Genomic DNA, 25,099 nt, shown 5'->3' with positions numbered 1-25,099 from the left:
CTTTAGGACTCGGCCAGCTCGGTCAGTAGTGGTGCTACCAGACATTGTCAAGTATGATTCCGTGAGTATGACTATGTCAGGCTGTTGCTTGACTAGTCTGTGGGACAGCTCTCCCAACTTTGGCACAAGCCCCCAGATGTTAGTAAGGAGGACTTTGCAGGGTCGACAGGGCTGGGTTTGCCGTTGTCGTTTCCGGTGCCTAAGTCGATGCCGGATGGTCCGTCTGGTTTCTTTCCTTTTTATTGACTTCGTTGCAGTTAGATACAACTGAGTGACTTGCTGGCCCATTTCAGAGGGCATGTAGGAGTCACATGTAGGCCAGACCAGGTAAGGACGGCAGATTTCCTCCCCTAAAGGACATTAGTCAACCAGATGGGTTTTTACAACAATTGACAATGGTTTCATGGCCATCATTAGACTAGTGACAATACCACTATGCCACCGCCTCCCCTGGGATGCAAGCCATCCAGATCAGGCAACCTATCTATTCTCCACATAGCCACCCTTTCCAGTACATCCTATGTATCAATTTTCACCCCATCTATTACCTCTGCTATCTCTGTTTCTACCAATATTTTGTCAGCATCCTCATCCTTGATAAATACCGATGCAAAGTACTCATTAAGTATTCTAGCCTTGCCCTGTGCCTCTAAGCATTTATCACCCTCTTTGTCTCTAATAGGCCCCACTCCACCTGTCACTATCTGCTCACTGTTACCTTGATGGTGGAAGATTTTTGGGTTCTCTTTTATGTTAAATGCCGTTCTATTCTCATATTCTCTCTTTGCCGGACGTATTTTCTTCTTCACTTCCCCTCTCAAATTATGATATTTAGCCTGGTTCTTGCTTGAAGAATTCAGCTGACATGCATCATAGCCCCTTTTTTTTTGTTTCATCATATTCTCTATCTCCCTCGTCATTGAAGGAGCCCTGGTTTCAGTTCCCCTGCCTTTCACCCTTGTTGGAATGTACCTCGCCTGTATCTGAAGTATCTCCTCCTTAAAGATCACCCATTGTTCCTTACAGTTTTTCCTGTCAAACATTTTACCCTCGCATCCCATTGAAGTTAGCTCTATTCCAATTTACATGGTCTACTCTAAATTGTTCCTTTCTCTTCTCCATTACTAGTCTAAACCTGATGATACGATGATCACTCTTACCCAAGTGTTCTCCCACAGACATTTGGTCCACTTGGCCCACCTCAATCCCCAACACCAGATCCAGCAATGCCGCCTTCCTATTTGGAATTTCAGAAATTCCTCCCGCCTCCTTACCCTAATACTACCTCAATCGATATTTGGGTAATCAAAGTCCCCGAATATCACCACTCTATAGTTCTTGCACATCTCTGTGATTTCCCTGCAGATTTGATCCTCTATCTCTTAGTATTTGGAGGCCTATAGAATTTGGGGCGGCACAGTGGCGCAGTGGCTAGCACCGCAGCCTCACAGCTCCAGGGACCCGGGTTCAAGTCTGGGTACTGCCTGTGTGGAGTTTGCAAGTTCTCCCTGTGTCTGCGTGGGTTTTCTCCGGGTGCTCCGGTTTCCTCCCACAAGCCAAAAGACTTGCAGGTTGATAGGTAAATTGGCCATTATAAATTGTCACTAGTATAGGTAGGTGGTAGGGAAATATAGGGACAGGTGAGGATGTTTGGTAGGAATATGAATATGGGATTAGTGTAGGATTAGTATAAATGGGTGGTTGATGTTCGGCACAGACTCGGTGGGCCGAAGGGCCTGTTTCAGTGCTGTATTTCTAATCTAATCTAACCCCCAGTAATGTGATCTTACCCATTCTGCTTCTCAACTCTAACCAAATGGATTCTATATTTGCCCTCTCTCTTTCTCTCATTCCTCTCTTTCCTACACTACAATGTCTTCCATAATCAGTACTGCCTCCATTTTATCCTTCACTATCTTTTCTGAACAATTTATATCCTTGTATATTAAGCGTCCAGTCCTCACCATTTTTAAGCCACGTTTCTATTATTGTCACTACATCATATTCCCACATGGCTATTTGTGCTTGTAGCTCACCAACCTTATTCACCATACTTCATGATATTACGTACGTGCATTGTAAACCTGTCTCTGTATTCCGAGAAGTCCTTTTTAGTTTGCTCCTGTCTATTATCGAGTACTTTCCAATACTCGAACTTGGGGCACCTTATTTCTCTTTTCTACTTCTTTGTGCAGGTGCCCATCCCCCTGCCAATTAGATTAAACCCTCCCCAACCATACCAGTGAACCTCCTCAAGAGGATATTGGTCCCAGTCCTGTTGAGGTGCAACTCGTCTCTTTTGAATCAGTGCCTCCTGCCCCAGGACTCTGAAGCCCTCCCTCCTGCACCATGCTTCAAGCCAGGCATTGATCCTCCTGACTTTCCCTTTCTACTCTCGCTAGCGCATGGCACATCAATTGAAAATTTAACATGTGGTTCCACATGTATGCTGACGACACCCACATCTGCTTGACCACCACCCCTCTCAACCTCGACTCCTCCATTGAATCTTCATTGTCATACCTGGTTCTGTGAACAACCTGGGACATCTTATTACTTTAGAGGCACTACATAAGTATAAGTTGTTGTTGTCAGCCTTCTTGTCCGATATCCAGTACTGGATGAGCAGAAATTTCCTAAAATTAAATATTGGGAAGAGTGAAGCCGTTGTCTTCGATCACTGCAGCAAACTCTATTTCCTGGCAAGTGTTTGAGGCTAAACCAGACTGTCGGCAACATTATTTGATCTGAGATGAGCTTCTGATCCATATCCTCTCCATCACCAAGACTGCCGACATGGCACATCTCCACCCGTTATCTGCTGCTGAAACTATCATCTGTGTTTTTGTTGCCTCTAAACTTGACTATTCCAACACTCTCCTGGCAGGCCTCCTACATTCTACCCCTAAATAAACTTGAAGTCCAAAACTCTGCTGTCTGTATTTTAACTCACATCGACTCTCGTTCTCCTATCGCCTCTGTGTTCGCTGATCTACATTGGCTCCTGGTCAAGCAATGTCTTGATTTTAAAAATCTCAGCCTTGTTTTCAAATGCCTCCATTGCCTCACCCTCCGTGTCTCTGTAATCTCCTCCAGCCCCACAACCCTCCCTGTCTCTGTGATCTCCTCCAGCCCCACAACCCTCCCTGTCTCTGTAATCCCCTCCAGCCCCACAACCCTCCCTGTCTCTGTAATCTCCTCCAGCCTCACAACCCTCCCTCTCTCTGTAATCTCCTCCATCCCCACAACCCTCCCTGTCTCTGTAATCCCCTCCAGCCCCACAACCCTCCCTGTCTCTGTAATCTCCTCCAGCCTCACAACCCTCCCTCTCTCTGTAATCTCCTCCATCCCCACAACCCTCCATGTCTCTGTAACCTCCTCCATCCCCACAACCCTCTCTGTCTCTGTAATCTCCTCCAGCTCCACAACCCTCCCTCTCTGTGTAATCTCCTCCAGCCTCACAACCCTCCCTCTCTGTGTAATCTCCTCCAGCCTCACAACCCTCCCTCTCTCTGTAATCTCCTCCAGCCTCACAACCCTCCCTCTGTCTGTAATCTCCTCCATCCCCACAACCCTCTCTGTCTCTGTAATCTCCTCCAGCCTCACAACCCTCCCTCTCTCTGTAATCTCCTCCATCCCCACAACCCTCCCTCTCTCTGTAATCTCCTCCAGCCTCACAACCCTCCCTCTGTCTGTAATCTCCTCCATCCCCACAACCCTCCCTGTCTCTGTAATCTCCTCCATCCCCACAACCCTCCCTGTCTCTGTAATCTCCTCCATCCCCACAACCCTCTCTGTCTCTGTAATCTCCTCCATCCCCACAACCCTCTCTGTCTCTGTAATCTCCTCCATCCCCACAACCCTCTCTGTCTCTGTAATCTCCTCCATCCCCACAACCCTCTTTGTCTCTGTAATCTCCTCCATCCCCACAACCCTCCCTGTCTCTGTAATCTCCTCCATCCCCACAACCCTCTCTGTCTCTGTAATCTCCTCCATCCCCACAACCCTCTCTGTCTCTGTAATCTCCTCCATCCCCACAACCCTCCCTGTCTCTGTAATCTCCTCCAGCTCCACAACCCTCTCTGTCTCTGTAATCTCCTCCAGCTCCACAACCCTCCCTCTCTCTGTAACCTCCTCCAGCCTCACAACCCTCCCTCTCTCTGTAATCTCCTCCATCCCCACAACCCTCTCTGTCTCTGTAATCTCCTCCAGCCCCACAACCCTCTCTGTCTCTGTGATCTCCTCCAGCCCCACAACCCTCTCTGTCTCTGTGATCTCCTCCAGCCCCACAACCCTCTCTGTCTCTGTACTCTCCTCCATCCCCACAACCCTCTCTGTCTCTGTAATCTCCTCCAGCTCCTCAACCCTCCCTCTCTCTGTAATCTCCTCCAGCCTCACAACCCTCCCTCTCCCTGTAATCTCCTCCAGCTCCACAACCCTCCCTCTCTGTGTAATCTCCTCCAGCCTCACAACCCTCCCTCTCTCTGTAATCTCCTCCAGCCTCACAACCCTCCCTCTGTCTGTAATCTCCTCCATCCCCACAACCCTCTCTGTCTCTGTAATCTCCTCCATCCCCACAACCCTCTCTGTCTCTGTAATCTCCTCCAGCCTCACAACCCTCCGTGTCTCTGTAATCTCCTCCATCCCCACAACCCTCCCTCTCTGTAATCTCCTCCAGCCTCACAACCCTCCCTCTGTCTGTAATCTCCTCCAGCCTCACAACCCTCCCTCTCCCTGTAATCTCCTCCAGCCTCACAACCCTCCCTCTCTCTGTAATCTCCTCCAGCCTCACAACCCTCCCTCTGTCTGTAATCTCCTCCATCCCCACAACCCTCTCTGTCTCTGTAATCTCCTCCATCCCCACAACCCTCCCTGTCTCTGTAATCTCCTCCATCCCCACAACCCTCCCTGTCTCTGTAATCTCCTCCATCCCCACAACCCTCCCTGTCTCTGTAATTACCTCCATCCCCACAACCCTCCCTGTCTCTGTAATCTCCTCCATCCCCACAACCCTCTCTGTCTCTGTAATCTCCTCCATCCCCACAACCCTCTCTGTCTCTGTAATCTCCTCCATCCCCACAACCCTCTCTGTCTCTGTAATCTCCTCCATCCCCACAACCCTCCCTGTCTCTGTAATCTCCTCCATCCCCACAACCCTCTCTGTCTCTGTTATCTCCTCCATCCCCACAACCCTCTCTGTCTCTGTAATCTCCTCCATCCCCACAACCCTCCCTGTCTCTGTAATCTCCTCCATCCCCACAACCCTCTCTGTCTCTGTAATCTCCTCCAGGCCCACAACCCTCCCTGTCTCTGTAATCTCCTCCAGCCCCACAACCCTCCCTGTCTCTGTAATCTCCTCCAGCCTCACAACCCTCCCTGTCTCTGTAATCTCCTCCAGCCTCACAACCCTCCCTGTCTCTGTAATCTCCTCCAGCCTCACAACCCTCCCTGTCTCTGTAATCTCCTCCAGCCTCACAACCCTCCCTGTCTCTGTATTCTCCTCCAGCCCCACAACCCTCCAAGATCTCGACGCTCCTCTAATTCTGGCCTCGTGAGCATCCCTGATTTTAATTGCTCCACCATTGGTAGCTGGGCGTTTAGTTGGCTAGGTTCTTAGCTCTGGAATAGCCTCCCGAAGTATCTCTGCCTCTCCACCTCTCTCAACTGTTTAAATGCTCCTGAAAACCTACCTCTTTAACTAAGCATTTGGTCACCTCTCCTCATCTCCTTATGTGGCTCAGTGTCAAATTAGTTTGGGAATTGCTTCTGTGAGGCACCTTTCAGGTGTTTTACAATGTTAAGGACACTATATAAATGTAGTTGTTGAGGGAATGTGATGGAGGGCTTTAACATGATGAAAGGTTTGGATAGGGTGGATGGAGGGAAGATTTTTCCACTTTTGGGAGACCAAAACCTGGGGTCCCGAGTAAATCCAATACGGAACTGAAGAGAAACCCAGAGCGGCAAGAATGTGGAACTCACTACCACAACAAGTAGTTGAGGAAAATAGCAAGCTGAACGCTGAGAGTAAAATATATAGTGTTCGATGAAAAGAGGTGGGAGTTGGTTGATTAGAACCATAAACACCAGCATAGATCAGGTGGGCCAAATGGCCTGTTTCTCTGCTGCACACTCGATGTAACTCAGTGTCACCGTGCATCATTTGAGTGCAAATTATCTCCGTTATGGATTAGCAACAGCAACGAGAGTGAAACAGATCAACTAGTTGTGGCTGACAATGTGAGACAGTACTGAAGGAGTGCTGCATTGTTAGAGGGTCAGTACTGAGGGAGAGCTGCACTGTCCTTGGGTCAGTACTGAGGGAGTGCTGCACTGTCATAGGGTCAGTACTGAGGGAGCGTTGCACTGTCGACGGTCAGTACTGAGGGAGCTCCACACTGTCGGAGGGTCAGTATGGAGGGAGCCCCGCACTATCAGAGGGTCATTGCTGAGGGAGCGGCGCATTGTCGGAGGGTTATTACTGAGGGAACGTCGCACTGTCGAGGGTCAGTACTGAGGGAGCTCCGCACTGTCGGAGGCTCAGTACTGAGGGAGTGCTACACTGTCGGTGCGTTGTTACTGAGGGAGCTCCGCACTGTCAGAGGGTCAGTACTGAGGGAGCGCCGCACTGTCAGAGGGTCAGTACTGAGGGAGCTCCGCACTGTCGGAGGGTCAGTACTGAGGGAGAGCTGCACTGTCATAGGGTCAGTACTGAGGGAGTGCTGCACTGTCATAGGGCCTGTACTGAGGGAGCGTTGCACTGTCGGAGGATCAGTACTGAGGGAGCGCCGCACTGTCGAGGGTCAGTACTGAGGGAGCTCCACACTGTCGGAGGGTCAGTATGGAGGGAGCCCCGCACTATCAGAGGGTCAGTACTGAGGGAGTGCTACACTGTCGGTGCGTTGTTACTGAGGGAGCTCCGCACTGTCAGAGGGTCAGTACTGAGGGAGCTCCGCACTGTCGGAGGGTCAGTACTGAGGGAACGTCGCACTGTCGAGGGTCAGTACTGAGGGAGCTCCGCACTGTCGGAGGCTCAGTACTGAGGGAGCTCCGCACTGTCGGAGGCTCAGTACTGAGGGAGTGCTACACTGTCGGTGCGTTGTTACTGAGGGAGCTCCGCACTGTCAGAGGGTCAGTACTGAGGGAGCTCCGCACTGTCGGAGGGTCAGTACTGAGGGAGTGCTGCACTGTCAGAGGGTCAGTACTGAGGGAGCGCCGCACTGTCAAGGTTCAGTACTGAGGGAGCTCCGCACTGTCGGAGGGTCAGTACTGAGGGAGAGCTGCACTGTCATAGGGTCAGTACTGAGGGAGTGCTGCAGTGTCATAGGGCCTGTACTGAGGGAGCGTTGCACTGTCGGAGGATCAGTACTGAGGGAGCGCCGCACTGTCGGGTTGTTACTGAGGGAGCTCTGCACTGTCAGAGGGTCAGTACTGAGGGAGTGCTGCACTGTCGGAGGGTCAGTACTGAGGGAGTGCTGCACTGTCAGAGGGTTATTACTGAGGGAGCGCTGCACTGTCGGAGGGTCAGTACTGAGGGAGTGCTGCACTGTCGGAGGGTCAGTACTGAGGGAGTGCTGCACTGTCGGAGGGTCAGTACTGAGGGAGTGCTGCACTGTCGGAGGGTCAGTACTGAGCGAGTGCTACACTGTCGGTGCGTTGTTACTGAGGGAGCTCCGCACTGTCAGAGGGTCAGTACTGAGGGAGCTCCGCACTGTCGGAGGGTCAGTACTGAGGGAGTGCTGCACTGTCAGAGGGTCAGTACTGAGGGAGCGCCGCACTGTCAAGGTTCAGTACTGAGGGAGCTCCGCACTGTCGGAGGGTCAGTACTGAGGGAGAGCTGCACTGTCATAGGGTCAGTACTGAGGGAGTGCTGCAGTGTCATAGGGCCTGTACTGAGGGAGCGTTGCACTGTCGGAGGATCAGTACTGAGGGAGCGCCGCACTGTCGGGTTGTTACTGAGGGAGCTCTGCACTGTCAGAGGGTCAGTACTGAGGGAGTGCTGCACTGTCGGAGGGTCAGTACTGAGGGAGTGCTGCACTGTCAGAGGGTTATTACTGAGGGAGCGCTGCACTGTTGGAGTGTCAGTACTGAGGGAGTGCTGCACTGTCGGAGGGTCAGTACTGAGGGAGTGCTGCACTGTCGGAGGGTCAGTACTGAGCGAGTGCTGCACTGTAGGAGGGTCAGTACTGAGGGAGTGCTGCACTGTCAGAGGGTCAGTACTGAGGGAATGCCGCACTGTCAGAGGGTCAGTATTGAGCGAGCGCTGCACTGTCGGAGGGTCAGTACTGAGGGAGTGCTGCATTGTCGGAGGGTCAGTACTGAGCGGGTGCAGGACTATCGGAGGGTCAGTAGTGAGGGAGTGCTACATTGTCGGAGGGTCAGTCGTGAGGGAGTGCTGCACTGTCGGAGGGTCAGTACTGAGGGAGTGCTGCACTGTCGGAGGGTCAGTACTGAGGGAGTGCTGCACTGTCGGAGGGTCAGTAGTGAGGGAGTGCTGCACTGTCGGAGGGTCAGTAGTGAGGGAGTGCTGCACTGTCGGAGGGTCAGTACTGAACGAGTGCAGGACTGTGGGAGGGTGGGGGTGCTGTGGCGGTGAGTCAGCACTGAAGGAGCTTTTGAAGTCTTCAATTTTGCAGACAACAAACACGGATTATCCTTCACTGTTGCCAAAACAAAACACATATATCAACCCGCACCTGGTCAACCAACTAGTCCACCTCCCATATGTGTTGAAGAAGAGGTTCTGGAATATGGTGAGCATTTCCCATACTTTGGCAGCCTCCTCCCTCAAAATGTCACCATTGACAAAAGGATCCATTACTGGATCAGCTGTACCTGCTCCGCCTTCTACAAACTCCAGCAGCGGGTGTTTGACAACAAAGACCTCCACAAGTCAGTAAGAGTCCTAGTGTACAGAGCAGTTGTTGTCACCACATTCCTGTATTGCAGTGAGACCTGGACTGTGTATCAGTGACACATAAGAGCGTTAGAGAAATCCCATCAGCAATGCCTCCGCCGCATCCTCCGGATTCAATGGGAGGACCGTCGAACAAACGCTAGTGTCATTCTTGAAACCAACCCCACAAGCATTCAGGCAAAACTGCAGAACCAACTTTGATGGACTGAACACTGTGTCCGGATGACCGAAAACCATCTCCCCGGCCAGGTCCTGTTTTCTCAACTCTCAAATAGCCAGCGTTCCGGGGGAGGACAAAGAAGTTGCTTCAAAGACACTCTGAAGCTCTCTTTGAAGTATGGCAGATTGACATTCATGACTGGGAGAAGCTTGCTACCTGTCATTCAAAATGGCGACAGTTTGTCCATCGAGCTGCTTTGAGTCCAAACGCCTTAATGATGAGGCAGTGCAGCGGCAGAGAAGGAAAGAAAAGGAAGCAAATCCTGCCCTCTGGATCCCACTACCTCATGGGACATCCTGCCCCATTTTCCCAATGATCTGCGGGTCAAGAATCGGCCTGTTCAGTCACCTGAAGACCCATGGCAGAAACCCTTGAGTAGACATTATCCTCGAATCAAGGGACAGTCATGATGACCGAGTGAACGCTGTGCTGTCTGAGGGGCAGTATCAAGGGAGTGCGGCACTGTTGGAGGGGCAGTGCAAAGGGAGTGCTTCATGGTCAGAGAGGCAGTACCAAGGGAGCGCAGCCCTCTCTGGAGGGCAGTACTGAGTGAGCACTGCACTGTCGGACGGCAAGTACTGAAGGAGTGCTGCACTGTTTGATGGGCAGTACTGAAGGAGTGCTGCACTGTTTGAGGGGCAGTACTGAAGGAGTGCTGCACTGTTTGAGGGGCAGTACTGAAGGAGTGCTGCACTGTTTGAGGGGCAGTACTGAAGGAGTGCTGCACTGTTTGAGGGGCAGTACTGAGGGAGTGTTGCACTGTTTTAGGGGCAGTACTGAGGGAGTGCTGCACTGTTTGAGGGGCAGTACTGAGGGAGTGCTGCACTGTTTGAGGGGCAGTACTGAAGGAGTGTTGCACTGTTTTAGGGGCAGTACTGAGTGAGTGCTGCACTGTTTGAGGGGCAGTACTGAGGGAGTGCTGCACTGTTTGAGGGGCAGTACTGAGGGAGTCCTGCATGTTGGAGGGTCAGTACTGAGGGACTGCTGCACTGTTTGAGGGGCAGTACTGAAGGAGTGCTGTACTGTTTGAGGGGCACTACTGAGGGAGTGCTGTACTGTTTGAGGGTCTGTACTGAGGGAGTGCTGTACTGTTTGAGGGGCAGTACTGAGGGAGTGCTGTACTGTTTGAGGGTCTGTACTGAGGGAGTGCTGTACTGTTTGAGGGTCTGTACTGAGGGAGTGCTGTACTGTTTGAGGGTCTGTACTGAGGGAGTGCTGTACTGTTGGAGGGTCTGTACTGAGGGAGCGCTGCACTGTCATGTTTTCAGTCGCGATGTTAAACTGAGGTACTGTTTATCAGTTCAGCTGGATTTTTTCGATCCTTCCCTTCTCTTTGAAGGGGAGGAGGAAGTCCTGCAGTCACCATCCCTTCCTGAAACCACACAGCCAAAGACAGGAGCTAGTCCATCATCTTAGTGGTCTCTGTTGGACCATACTTACAAGATTTTTCAATTTGTTTCATGGGATGTGGGCATCGCTGGCCAGATCAGCATTTATTTCCCATCTCTAACTGCCCTTGAGAAAGTGGTGGTGAGCTGCCTTCTTGAACCGCTGCAGTCTTTGGGGTGTAGGTACACCCACAGTGCTGCTCGGGGTGGGGGGGGGCGGAGTTCTAGGATTTTGACCCAGCAACAGTGAAGGAACGGCGATATAGTTCCAAGTCAGGATGGTTTGTGGCTTGGAGGGGAACTTGCAGGTGGTGGTGTTCCCATGCATCTGCTGTCCTTGTCCTTCTAGTTGGTAGGGGTTGCGGGTTTGGAAGGTGCTGTCTAAGGAGACTTGGTGCATTGCTGCAGTGCATCTTGTAGATGGTACACACTGCTGCAACTGTGCGTCAGTGGTGGAGGGAGTGAATGTTTTAAGGTGGTGGATGGGTTGCCAGTGAAGCGGGCTGCTTTGTCCTGGATGGTGTCGAGCTTCTTGAGTGTTGTTGGAGCTGCACCCATCCAGGCAAGTAGAGAGTATTCCATCACACCTCTAACTTGTGCCTTGTAGATGGTGGACAGGCTGTGGGGAGGTGAGTTACTCACTGCAGAATTCCCAGCTTCTTGCTCACTCAACAACTGAAGGATGTATTTCATTCGACGTTGAACTCTTTAGAGTGTGTGTTATGACCAGCTGATAAAGGTGTCTCGGGGTTCCCTTTCAGCCTTCACCTAGTCGTACTGTAACAGGGTTTTATTTTTAAACACACTGTTTTTAGCTCCCCCTTACTGAACCCTTGTTCACCGCTTTCCAATTATAATGTAAAGAAATGAGCAAAATCAGGCCGCCTTGGGTTTTAAGAGGAAAGGTGAAATTTTATTAAACTTAAACTCTAATTCGGTTGACGCTTACGGATACACGATGCGCCCATACTAGCATGCATACACAATACACACATGCAAATAGAGACAAAAATGAGCAGAAGAAAAAATTAAAGTTGCAAGGTTTGAGGCAAGAGTTGTTGTTAGCGTTCTTCGAGCTCACTGTAGTCCTTTTCTAGGTAGATCTTGCTTTTCATTGGGGCCCAGTATTCTTCTTAAACCTTGTTCACGATAGGAGACTTTTCTCTCTTAGGGTTCATGTGGCTTCAGTGGGTTTTGGAATTCCGTGAGAAAGAGATGGGAGCAGACAGGAGAGGCTGTGGTGAGCCAGCAAGGAGAGGTCTTTTCAATCCAGGAACAAACAGCTTTCTGCCAGTTCAAACTGTCTCTACAATTTAAAACTCCACAAGATGGCCAGCAGGGTAGTCACGTGGCTGGTATAACCACTTCTGGCTTTGTGTATTGGGTGGGTCAGTGAATGGTCCTTTGATTACAAATACTGTCTGTTAATATCCAAAAATGTCTTTCCAGCCAGGAGCCTGGCAACCATTTGTATCAGGCCTTCTCTTCCTCCCAGCAACAATTTGAAATTTAATGTCCATGTGGCAAAATTAATGTGCCTCATTCTTGGCAGGTGGGGGCCTGCATGACACCTCCACACCCAGGGGAATGAAATGCGATTTGAAAAAAAGGCTCATTTCATTATAAGGGTTGAGAGAAAATATATAAGATCCAGAAAAAAACACGCATTTCTCTCATTCATTTCCATTCATTCATAAATCCTAAAGCTTATTAAAACTGTCTTTTCTTGGTACCAGCGCTGCTTTATTTTCCCCTTTTTGGCATTGCAGTAACCATGTGGTTCTTTGGGTATGTTTTTGTTCAGTTTACCCATTTCCACAGCTGCCTAGGGCCTTTGTTCCTGCTGAGATTTGCCAAGGGGGGGGGGGGGGGTGCTGAAGGGGGTGCGGGTGTTAGATTTAATTAGCCCTAATTTGGAGTTCTTTTCCAAGAGAGTCAGTCGTAGGTGGGTCCATCCTGAACTGTTTCAGTGCTTCGCTCAGTCATGCAAAGGCTTTTGACTCCAGGGGAGTCTGACTGTGGGGTAGGATTCTTTGTTAATCCTCCCCTTTGTTCTCTGGGATATTCCTGCCTGCAGGTATATGTGCAAACTCTACTGCATTCCCCTGCGGCATTTCGACTAGGTGAGGCATCACCTTCACGGTTTCCCTGCCTCCTAGAGGTCTTTCTTTGTCACTGCCAGTTCCTATAAATGCTGTTAGCAACTCTGGTGGGGCGCTTCTAGAGTCTGCATTTACGTAGGAGGATGTGGGGTCTAACATTTCACATTTTTCGGGGTTGGCTGACTGGACAGTAGGCATTTTCATCAGGGATTCCTCCCGGACTTCCTTTAATCTGCCCTCTTGGTCACTTTTTCTGCTTCGCTTTCTAAACTTTTGTCAGCCGTGTGTCTGTCTGTCTGTCCCCTTTTGTTCTCGCCGGGGGTCCCTTACAGTTCACCAGCCCTCTGCTGGAGGGTCCTCCTAACACCGATACAGGACTTAGGGGTGCAGGTTTCACTGTAGCTTGGGGTTTCCCCTCAACCTGGCACATGTGGGAACTCCTGCAGTACTCCACCACATCTTTGTGAAGTTTTGGCCAGTCAAACTGCTGTCTTATGCGGGCTTTGGTCTTTCGTATACCGGCATGTACAGCCACTGTAGTCTCCTGGGCCCTTCTTAATATTTCTCTCCGGTACCTCTGTGGCACCACTAACTGGTGAATTACTGTTCACTCCTTGCTGTCAGGTCTGTGAGGAGAACTCCATTTCCTCATCAGTACCTCATTCTTTAAATAGTAGCAACCAGGGACTCCCTCTGCTTCACTTTCAGACTGGGCAGCCTGTGCTAACTCTCACAATACTGGGTCGACTTGCTGAGCCTCACCTAGGGAAACTCCATTTAATTAATTCCCTAGGTTTCCTAACTTTCCAAAGAAAGTCTCGGACAGGCAGACCTCATGGTCATCTGCCTGCAGTGCCAATGCAGTCTCCTCTGGGGAAGCTGGTTTGATCATGGCCTGATCCACTACACATTCAGGGACTCTGCAGGGATCTTCTCCTGTCACTGCCCTGTCTCTCTGACCTCCTATGGTCTTTGTTTCACTACTGGGCGGGGGGGGGGACGGGGAGGCGGGGTGGTGGTGGCTACCACCTTCACCGCCACCAAATCATTACCTAGGAGCAGGTCAACCCTGTCCACAGGCAAACTGGGGACAATCCCTACAGTCACTGGTCCCGAAACTAGATCGCACTACAGATACAGGCATACACTGCCCTCCAATACCATTCATCACCATTGTGGTGTTCACTGCGCTCTCTGGGGGAAAGGCCAGACCTTTTCCCAGTAAAAGGGATCTAGTGGCCCCTGTGTCCCTGAGAATCACTATGGGCTTGCTTGGCCCACTCGAAGGGTATGGGGTTACTTTCCCTTCAAACACAAAACCCTGATAATCCTCAGAAATCCTATTACATTTTCCTGTACTTGCAGCCGTAAGCTTTCTTGATCTCACTCTTAGTGCAGTTAATGCCACGTCTTGTTCTGCTGTGCTTTCCGTCAGGGTCCCGTCTTCACTGAGCGGGTGTATCCTGATTAACCCTACCAGTTTCCAGCAGTCAGTTCTTAAATGCCCTGCTTTATTACAATGGAAGCACACAGGTCTCCGGGTCTCACTCTTGCTCACAGCACCTTCCTTTTTGGCCGGAGAAGTGCCCCCTGTGTCTCCTGCTTTCCTTTCTCTCCCAGGTCTGCCTGGACAGAAATCACCTTCCCACCCTTTGTTCTTTTCGGATTTGTGGGGATGATTAGGGAAGGTTCTTCCCTGGAAAACTGATTTACAAATTAAAGCAAACTCATAGGCCAGAACGGCCATTGCCAGGCTCCCTGAACCTGCTGCTCCTCTACATGGGTCTTTATGGAGAGTGGGAGAGAGTTTTTAAATTCCTCTAACAGAATTACTTGCCCGAGATTCTCATAGCTGAGCTGTACTTTCAGGCCCCTCAGCCACTGATCAAAAGCCAGCTGCTTACTTCTTTCAAACTCCAAATAAGTTTGATTAGCTTGCTTCTTGAGGGCTCTAAACTTTTGGTGATAAGCTTCAGGTACTAATTCATATGTCCCAAAGGTTGTATTTTTGGTCAGTTCATAATTTGATGAACTTTCATCTGGCAGCAGGGAATAAACCTCATGGGCTTTTCTGGTTAGCTTGCTTTGCAGTAAAAGAGGCCAGTCTCAGCTGGCCATTTTAGCTGCCTTGCCACATCTTTCTCGTTGAATTTTGGGAATAGATGAGCTAGTTTTAACAATTCTGTACCCTTGAATTACGCTCCTCCATATTAGCCATGCTTTACTGGTGTTACTCTCTCACCCCCTAGTTAACTCAAGCCACTTCGACTCTCTTTGCATTCTTTCTGGAATATTCTTTCTCTCTCTCTCTCCTCTCTCTTCCGTCCCTTCTCCTGTCTTTGTTTTTCTTCACGTTCCATCTGGAAGGCTCTCTTTTTCTCCCTTTCCCTTTCCTCAAATTCAAGTTTCCTTTATTCCAATTGTATCTTTGCTAACAATACCCTGCCGGATTCTGCTTCCAACCCTGTTTCTGCTTCTTCAGATTCAAGGGACAAATGGTTGGTCACTAGCCTTAGGAGTTCATACTTCCTAGCCTTGCCACGTACAGTGATCCCACACTGCTCATCCATTTTCCTCAACACCTCCATAGACAGTGCTTTTAACTTATCCTAAGTTACTTCACCCTGGCTTGGAGAGCTACTAGCTTCAGTTGCAGACATGTTAGTATTCAATCACACACAACCACAAGAAAACCTGTATTAATTTGCTCTTTTTTGATTGGGAACAATTTGGCTTCCCACTTCCAATTTCTCTCATTTGTCTGTGGGTCAGTGCCGAACGCTAGCACCCAAATTTCTGTGTGGACCAGGTGAGAAAGGTGTCGAGGGTTCCTTTTCAGCCTTCACCTGGTCTTATTGTAACAGGGTTTTGTTTTAAGGGCTGTCTGCACATCAACACTAACAGAATTTCTGATCCACAGCTGTTACATAAGTTTCTAAATTCACTTGGAAAAGCCCTTCAAAACACTCCTACAGGTGATGCAGAGATGAAGTGGGCCCACATCAGACGCCATCTATGACTCAGCAATGACGACCTTTGGCAAACTTGAGAAGCAGAATGCAGACTGGTTTCAATCTCACTTTGAAGAGCTGGAACCTGTCATAGCCGCTAAGCGCATTGTATTGCTGAACTTCAAGAAAGCCTCCAGCAAGTTAACATCCGTAGCACTTAAAGTAGCCAGAAGCGCTGCACAAATGACTACTGGCAACACCAATGCAGTCATATTCAGCTGGCCTCCGACACCGGAAGCATCAGAGGAATGTATGTTGGCATTAAGAGAGCTTTTGGGCCAACGATCAAGAAGATCGTCCCCCTCAAATCTAAATCAGGGGACACAATCACTGACTAACGCAAGCAAATGGACCGCTGGGTGGAGCACTACCTAGAACTGTACTCCAGGGAGAATGTTGTCACTGAGACCGCCCTCAATGCAGCCCAGCCTCTACCAGTCATGGATGAGCTGGACGAACAGCCAACAAAATCGGAATTCAGTGATGCCATTGATTCTCTAGTCAGCGGAAAAGCCTCTGGGAAGGACGGCATTCCCCCTGAAATAATCAAGAATGTCAAGCCTGCTATGCTCTCAGCACTCCATGAACTGCTTTGCCTGTGCTGGGATGAGGGAGCAGTACCACAGGACATGCGCGATGCCAATATCATCACCCTCTATAAGAACAAGGGTGACCGCGGTGACTGCAACAACTACCGTGGAATCTCCCTGCTCAGCATAGTGGGGAAGGTCTTCGCTCGAGTCGTTTTAAACAGGCTGCAGAAGCTGGCTGAGCGTGTCTACCCTGAGGCACAGTGTGGCTTTCGAGCCGAGAGATCCATCATTGACATGCTGTTCTCCCTTTGCCAGCTGCAGGAGAAATGCCACGAACAACAGATGCCCCTCTACGTTGCTTTCATAGATCTCACCAAAGCCTTTGACCTCGTCAGCAGACGTGGTCTCTTCAAACTACTAGCAAAGATCGGATGTCCACCAAAGCTGCTAAGTATCATCACCTCATTCGATGACAATATGAAAGGCACAATTCAGCATAGCCCTGCCTCATCAGATCCCTTTCCTATCCTGAGTGGCGTGAAACAGGGCTGTGTATCGCACCTACACTGTTTGGGATCATCTTCTCCCTGCTGATCTCACATGCGTTCAAGTCTTAAGAATGAATTTTCCTCCACACAAGATCAGATGGCAGGTTGTTCGACCTTGCCCGTCTAAGAGCGAAGACCAAAGTACGGAAGGTCCTCATCAGGGAACTCCTCTTTGCTGACGATGCTGCATTAACATCTCACACTGAAGAGCGTCTTCAGAGACTCATCGACAGGATTGCAGCTGCCTGCAACGAATTTGGTCTAACCATCGGCCTCAAGAAAACGAACATCATGGGACAGGACGTCAGAAATGCTCCATCCATCAATATCAGTGACCACGCTCTGGAAGTGGTTCAAGAGTTCACCTACCTAGGCTCAACCATTGCCAGCAACCTGTCTCTCGATGCAGAAATCAACAAGCACATGGGAAAGGTGTCCGCTGCTATGTCCAAACTGGCCAAGAGAATGTGGGAAAATGGTGCACTGACACAGAACACAAAAGTCCGAGTGTATCAAGCCTGTGTCCTCAATACCTTGCTGTATGGCAGCGAGGCCTGGACAATGTATGTCAGCCAAGAGCGACATCTCAATTCATTCCATCTTCGCTGCCTTCGGAGAATCCTTGGCATCAGGTGGCAGGACCATATCTCCAACACAGATGTCCTCGAGGCGGCCAGCATCCCCAGCTTATACACACTACTGAGCCGGCGGCGCTTGAGATGGCTTGGCCATGTGAGCCGCATGGAAGATGGCAGGATCCCCAAGGACACATTGTACAACGAGCTCGTCGCTGGTATCAGACCCACTGGCCGCCCATGTCTCCGCTTTAAAGACGTCTGCAAACGCGACATGAAGTCCTGTGACATTGATCACAAGTCATGGGAGTCAGTTGCCAGCGATCGCCAGAGCTGGCGGACAGCCATAAAGACAGGGCTAAAGAGTGGCGAGTCGAAGAGACTTAGCAGTTGGCAGGAAAAAAGACAGAAGCGCAAGGGGAGAGCCAACTGTGTAACAGCCCCGACAACCAATTTTAGCTGCAGCACCTGTGGAAGATTCCGTCACTCTAGAATTGGCCTTGAAAGCCACTCCAGGCGCTGCTTCACAAAGCACTGACCACCTCCAGGCGCTTACCCATTGTCTCTCGAAACAAGGAGGCCAAAGAAGATTGTAACAGGGTTTTGTTTTGATCACACTGTTTTAACCCCCCTTGGTGAATCCTGGTTCACCACTTTCCAATTATAATGTAAAGAAACGAGCACAAATAGGCTTTCTTAGGTTTAATGAAGAAAGGTAAAGTTGTATTAAACTTAAACTCTAATTTGGTTGACTCCTACAGATACACGATGCACCCACACTAGCATGCATACACAATACACACATGCAAATAGACACAGAAAAGAGCAGAAGAAAAAATTAAAGTGGAAAGGTTTGAGGCAATATCTGAAAAGTTGTTAGCGTTCTTTGAGCTCACTGTAGTCCTTTTCTAGGTAGATCTTGCTTTTCATTAGGGCCCAGTATTCTTCTTAAACCTTGTTCACTGTAGGAGACTTTTCTCTCTTTGGGTTCGTGTGTTTTCAGTGGGTTTTGGAATTCCGTGAGAAGGAGATGGGAGCAGACAGGATAGGCTGTGCTGAGCCAGCAAGGAGAGGTCTTTTCAATCCAGGAGCAAAGAGCTTTCTGCCAGTTCAAACTGTCTCGACAATTTAAAACTCCCCAAGTTGGCCAGCAGGGTAGTCACGTGACTGACTGGTATAACCACTTCTGGCTTTGTGTATGGTGTGTGTCAGGGAATGGTCCTTTGTCTACAAACACTGTTAATATGCAAAAATGTCTTTCCAGCCAGGGGCCTGGCAACTCCTTGTAGCAGGCCTTCTCTTCCTCCCAGCAACAATTTGAAATTTAATGTCCATGTGGTGAAAGTAATGTGCCTCATTCTTGGCAGGTAGGGTCTGCATGACAGCATGTCTGAGAGACGTGACTTGTGCTGAGAAGCTGGTGTTAGTCTCAACACAAGTAGCTTGTTGTGAAGAAACAGCGTGCTCGAGGAGGGATTGTGTGCCTGGATTAACTGTCTCGTGTTCTGTGGTTGACAATGGCAGCGTCTGTATCTGTTTGGGTGTGGGTGGAGAGATGCTGGAACCAGACTGTGTGTCTGAAGGGGAGACACTGTCTATCTCTATCTGTCTGGGTCTGGGTGGAGAGGTGCTGGAACCAGCTAGTATTAAATCTAATGCTGTGCTTTTCCTCCATTTAGTCCCCAGACCTCACGGATGACATCATGTACATGGATGACGGCAGCTCTTCAGGTGAGAGTAACCCCCACCTCACCCCTCCTCCCCCTCACCTCCCACCCCCCCCCCACCCCCGTGATGACCCAGTCACTGAACCCTCACGGTCAGCTCACGACGCATGGCTTGATGACAGCGGTTTTGTATCCTCACTGTCCGAGCTCTCTCCTCTCTCTCATCACACGTCCCTCTGACCCTTTGATTCTTTTCAGGAGAATCGCTGCTTTAAGAAGTGGAGGATTCGGGCTGGGGTAAACCCTCTACTGGTGTGTGCACAGTGCCTGTGGGGATATTGGGATGGGGTAAACCCTCTACTGGTGTGTGCACAGTGACTGTGGGGATATTGGGATGGGGTAAACCCTCTACTGGTGTGTGCACAGTGCCTGTGGGGAGATTGGGATGGGGTGCATGATCTGTGTGGGTTTTCATTGGCCACTGCCTTTAGCACAATGAGCTGAGTGGCACAGCAGATGACAGTAAACGCTGGTCTGCCTGTGATGCTCACATCTCCAGAACAAATTAAACAAAGAGGCCGTACGATTAAATCAAGCTCATCCAGAACATGACTCCATTGTTTCCATAACCCTTAGAAACCTCACCCAATAAAAATGTATTTACTCGGTTTGGAAAGTTTAAATTGACCCCCAGCCTCAAAGCCTTTCTGGGGGAGAGGGTTCCTGATTTCCACTGCCCTTTGTGTGAACAAGAGCTTCCTGACATCACCCCTTAACGGCCTGGCTCCAATTTTATACGGTTCTGCCCCCTTGTTCTGGACTCACCCCACCAGAGGAAATAGTTTCTCTCGATCCACCCTATCAACTCCTTTAATCATCTTAAACTCCTCGATTAGATCACAGCTTAATCTTCTAAACTCAGGAATACAAGGACAGTCTGTGAAACCAGTCCTCATAATTTAACCCTTTTAGCCCTGGTATCATTCTGGTGAATCTACGCTGCACCCACTCCAAGGCCAATATATCACAGATATAAAACCAACCGTTTAGTTACAGAGCCTCCCCCTCCCCCCCCCCCCCGCCCCATTCTACTCTGACATCCCCTCCCTCTCCCGCCCCCTCCCTGCCCCATTCCACTCTGCCATCCCCTCCCTTTCGCGCCCACCTCTCCACCTCCCTGCCCCATTCCACTCTGCCATCCTCTCCCTCTCCACGCCCCCTCCCCCCCGCCCCATTCCACACTACCATCCCCTCCCCCTCCCTGCCGCCTCTCCCCCTCCCCCTCCCTGCCCCATTCCACTCTGCCATCCCCTCCCTCTCCCGCCCCCTCCCCCCTCCCTGCCCCATTCTACTCTGCCATTCCCTCCCTCTCCACGCCCCCTCCCCCTCGCCCCATTCCACACTACCATCCCCTCCCCCTCCCTGCCCCATTCCACTCTGCCATCCCCTCCCTTTCCCGCCCCCTCTCCCCCTCCCTGCCCCATTCCAATCTGCCATCCCCTCCCCCTCCCTGCCCCCTCTCCCCCTCCCTGCCCCCTCTCCCCCTCCCTGCCCCATTCCAATCTGCCATCCCCTCCCTTTCCCGCCCCCTCTCCCCTTCCCTGCCCCATTCCAATCTGCCATCCCCTCCCCCTCCCTGCCCCCTCTCCCCCTCCCTGCCCCATTCCAAACTGCCATCCCCTCCCTTTCCCTGCCCCCTCTCCCCCTCCCTGCCCCATTCCACTCTGCCATCCCCTCCCCCTCCCTGCCCCCCTCCCCCTCCCTGCCCCATTCCAATCTGCCATCCCCTCCCTTTCCTGCCCCCTCTCCCCCTCCCTGCCCCATTCCAATCTGCCATCCCCTCCCTGCCCCCTCTCCCCCTCCCTGCCCCATTCCACTCTGCCATCCCCTCCCTCTCCCGCCCCCTCCCCCCTCCCTGCCCCATTCCACTCTGCCATCCCCTCCCTCTCCCGCCCCCTCCCCCTCCCTGCCCCATTCCACTCTGCCATCCCCTCCCTCTACCCGCCCCCTCCCCCTGCCCCATTCGACTCTGCCATCCCCTCCCTCTCCCCGCCCCCTCTCCCCCTCCCTGCCCCATTCCACTCTGCCATCCCCTCCCTCTCGCGCCCACCTCTCCACCTCCCTGCCCCATTCCACTCTGCCATCCTCTCCCTCTCCCCGCCCCCTCTCCCCCTCCATGCCCCATTCCACTCTCCCCCTCCCTGCCCCATTCCACTCTCCCCCTCCCTGCCCCATTCCACTCTGCCATCCACTCCCTCTCCCGCCCCCTCTCCCCCTCCCTGCCCCATTCCACTCTGCCATCCCCTCCCTCTCCCCCTCCCTGCCCCATTCCACTCTGCCATCCACTCCCTCTCCCGCCCCCTCTCCCCCTCCCTGCCCCATTCCACTCTGCCATCCCCTCCCTCTCCCCCTCCCTGCCCCATTCCACTCTGCCATCCACTCCCTCTCCCGCACCCTCTCCCCCTCCCTGCCCCATTCCACTCTGCCATCCCCTCCCTCTCCCCCTCCCTGCCCCATTCCACTCTGCCATCCCCTCCCTCTCCCGCACCCTCTCCCCCTCCCTGCCCCATTCCACTCTGCCATCCCCTCCCTCTACCCGCCCCCTCCCTGCCCCATTCCACTCTGCCATCCCCTCCCTCTACCCGCCCTCTCCCCCCTCCCTGCCCCATTCCACTCTGCCATCCCCTCCCTCTACCCGCCCCCTCCCTGCCCCATTCCACTCTGCCATCCCCTCCCTCTACCCGCCCTCTCCCCCCCCCTGCCCCATTCCACTCTGCCATCCACTACCTCTCCCGCCCCCTCTCCCCCTCCCTGCCCCATTCCACTCTGCCATCCACTCCCTCTCCCGCACCTCCCCCTCCCTGCCCATTCCACTCTGCCATCCCCTCCCCCTCCCTGCTCACTTCCCCCCCCCCCACGCCTCCCTCTCCCTGCCCCCTTTGCCTTCTACCTCCCCACCCCCTCCCCCACCCTCCCCCCTCACCCACAATGCCGCCCCCTCCCCCTCCTCTCCCACCCACCCAACCTCAAATTCTCACGAATCCCTCCATGGTCCCGCTGCTCCCTACCTCTCTACCTTCCTCCAGTGGAGACATTATACCAAGACCCCATCGGCCTGTTCAGCTACATGTCACCACTAAATGTGCAGTGAATCCTTCTGGTGCAGAAACTACGGATGCTGGGAATCTGAACTAAAATCAGGAAATGCGGGAAATACGCAGCAGGTCAGGCAGCATCTGTGAAGAAGGAAACAAAGTTAACATTTCAGGTCTGTGACCTTTCATCAGTCCTGGGAAAAGGTCATAGACCTGAAATGTTAACCTTGTTCCTCTCTCCAGACAGAGAGTCATTTACAATGTAGTAGGAGGCCGTTCAGCCCATCAAGTCCATACCAGCTCTCCAAGGAGCTATCCAGTCAGTCGCACTCCCCTGCTTGATCCCCATAGCCCTGCAAGTTTATTTTCTCAAGTGCCCATCCAATTTCTCTTTGCGATCATCAGTTGTCTCCGCTTCCACCACCCTCATGGGCAGCGAGTTACCCGCTGTGTAAATAAAGTTCCTCCTCGTATTCCCCTTGCATTTCTTCCCCAGAACCTTCAACTGTGTCCCCTAGTCCTTGTATCAACAGCTATTGGGAACAGTTTTTCCTTGTCTAACTTATCTAAGGCTGTCATAATATTGTACACTACTATCAAAGCTCCCCTCAATCTCCTTTGCTCCAAGAACAACCCCAGCTTCTCCAACCTAACATTGTAGCTAAACTCTATCATCCCTGGAACCATTCTGGTAAATCTCCTCTGCACCCTCTCAAGAACCCTCACATCCTTCCTAAAATATGGGGAGCAGAACTGGATGCAATACTCCAGTTGTGACCTAACCAAAGTTTTATAAAGGTTCAACATAACTTCCCTGCTTTTGTACTCAATGCCTCTATTTATGAAGCCCAAGATCCCATATGCTTTGCTAACCACTCTCTCAATATATCCTGCCATGAACTCCCAGGTCCCTCTGTTTTTGTGCATGCTTTAGAACTGTGCCATTTAGTCTCTATTGCCTCTCCCATTCCTGCTGCCAAAATGCATCACCTCTCACCTCTGTATTAAATGCCATCTGCCACTTGTCTGCCTATTCTGCTAGGCTATCTGTCCTGCTGTAATCAATTTGTATCATCCTCACTGTTGGTACAATTGGCTAATTTTGAAATTTTACTTTCTCTTCTAATATCCTAGTCATTCATATATATATTTGAAAAGCAGTGGTCCCAGCACTGACCCTTGGGGAACACCACTGTCTACCATCCTCCAGTCTGCAAAACAACCATTTACCACGACTCGCTGTTTTCTTTATCCAATTTTTAAAATCCAAGCTGACACTGACCTTCCTATTCCACGAGTCTCAATTTTGTTCAAATGCTTTCTTAAAATCCATATAGACAACATCCATTGTTTTGCCTTCATCAACTTCTCCATTACTTCATCAAAAAATTCAGTTAAATCAGTCAAACATGATCTGCCTTTTCTGTGCTCATTAATTAACTCAAACCCCTCCAAGTGACTGCTGCTTTTTTCGAAAACCTTATCCACCACTGATGTTAAACTAACTGGCATGACCAGCTTGTGTGTGAAATGACTGTTATATTTGTCTACATAGCGAAAACTAATCACAAAACACTTCAAGTTGCTCATTGGATGTTTTGATGGGGTTATGTAGTTTAACCTGGAGTGACCTCCATCACTGATTCATAACCATCAAACTCTGGGAGACCAGGCTCTGTAACTGGACTGGACCTGTGATCCGCAAGCGGGGATTAGACCATCGCGGGACCTGCGCAGCACTTGACCACCAGTTGGCATGAGCTGCTCTTTGACCTTCTCTAACAGATCCTCTCTCTTTCTCTCTCTCTCTCAGTCACCCAGCTTGGTGAGGATGGCGAAGAGACGGGAGACAGCCATCGAGTGCCAACACTGACCGCGCTGGGCAGTGCCGCGACATACAGCCACAAACATCCATTGCAGCCTCATCCACGGAGCGCGGAGACCACGGTTCCCACGTGAGAAGAGCGCTGGCAAAGGACCCATCGCCCTCCCAGCACCTAGTGCCCTCACTCGCACTTCGCATCTTACAGACTCTGTGTTCTTTTCTGTTTTTAGGTGAATTGGATTTTAATTTCTGGCAGAGACTAATCCCATAGGATTTTGTACGGTTTTTAATGAGGAAGTTGGGTGGGGGGGTGAGGGAGGGGTTCAAAGCCGCCTCTCGTAGTTTGATACTGGGCTGCAGATCTCCCCCCATGACCTTGCCAGCAGTATGTGGGGTTGTGTGTGGAACTGCAGTCTGATGCTAGTGCTTTATAGTGGTGGCAGATTGTGCATCTTGGGGTGTAGTTAATAAACTGAAGGGAGCAAAGCATGCATGGACAACAAGATAGGACCAGGCTCCCAGCCAGAACCTCGTGAGCGGGGGTAGGGGAGGGGCAGCATGAACCATGAGCTCCTTGCCAAGCTTCCTACCAGCATCATGTCGAAGCTTCTAGTCCCCAAAAGACAGAAGTGAATCAGCAGCCGAGGCTGACGGACCTGAGAATCGGGGTTTAGATTCAACCAAGAAGAACTGCTTCGCCTCTGCCCCCTTCTCCGCACTGTCTGGGGTGGGGGCGGTGATGGATGGGCTCATTTTGACCTGCAACAGTCGATGTACTACATGGGCCGGGGGGGGAAGTGGGTGGAGGGGTAGCGGTGGGGTGGTTGGGGGGTAGAGAACACATGTAACACTAATAACATATCAGGGCCCGAGAAAGCTCTTAAGATCCCAGGTACAACCCTGGGTGGCTCTGCTGAAATCAGGGACAGACTCTACATTCAATAACCATACCGGAGTGAGTGGGTCTCATCAGTCAAAGACATTCAGTCCACTGGCATCTCCCTCGAGTATTGCTGGGGTCACTGGGTTGTGACCTTCACAGGCAGGTCACAGTGGTGCAATCCTCCGAAGCAATCATGGACCTTGGTCTGAGAATTAGGAGTCTGGTGATTGAAAGGGAGGGAGTTTGTGGGCTGCTTCCAGATGGGAGGGGTGATGGGTGGTCCTGGACTTTGTGTGTATCCCCCCTCCTCTCATGATGGGATAGGAGGGGGAGGG

At 51.2% G+C, this 25,099-nt stretch overlaps 1 protein-coding gene across 1 annotated transcript in view; it reads left to right on the top strand.

Moving 5' to 3' along the window:
* scrib (scribble planar cell polarity protein) overlaps positions 1 to 24,671 on the top strand; it is a 542,315-nt gene extending 517,644 nt beyond the window's left edge. The window contains exons 41-42 of the mRNA XM_068016616.1: positions 18,974 to 19,025; positions 23,870 to 24,671. Of these exons, the coding sequence (XP_067872717.1) occupies positions 18,974 to 19,025; positions 23,870 to 24,015 (198 nt within the window). The 3' untranslated portion in view covers positions 24,016 to 24,671. The remainder of the gene's footprint in view (positions 1 to 18,973; positions 19,026 to 23,869) is intronic.
* Positions 24,672 to 25,099: the final 428 nt, after the last annotated feature.

This window comes from Heterodontus francisci, chromosome 2 (genome assembly GCF_036365525.1).
Source record: "Heterodontus francisci isolate sHetFra1 chromosome 2, sHetFra1.hap1, whole genome shotgun sequence".
NCBI classification, from domain to species: domain Eukaryota; kingdom Metazoa; phylum Chordata; class Chondrichthyes; order Heterodontiformes; family Heterodontidae; genus Heterodontus; species Heterodontus francisci.
This window is presented reverse-complemented; position numbering and strand designations above follow the sequence as displayed.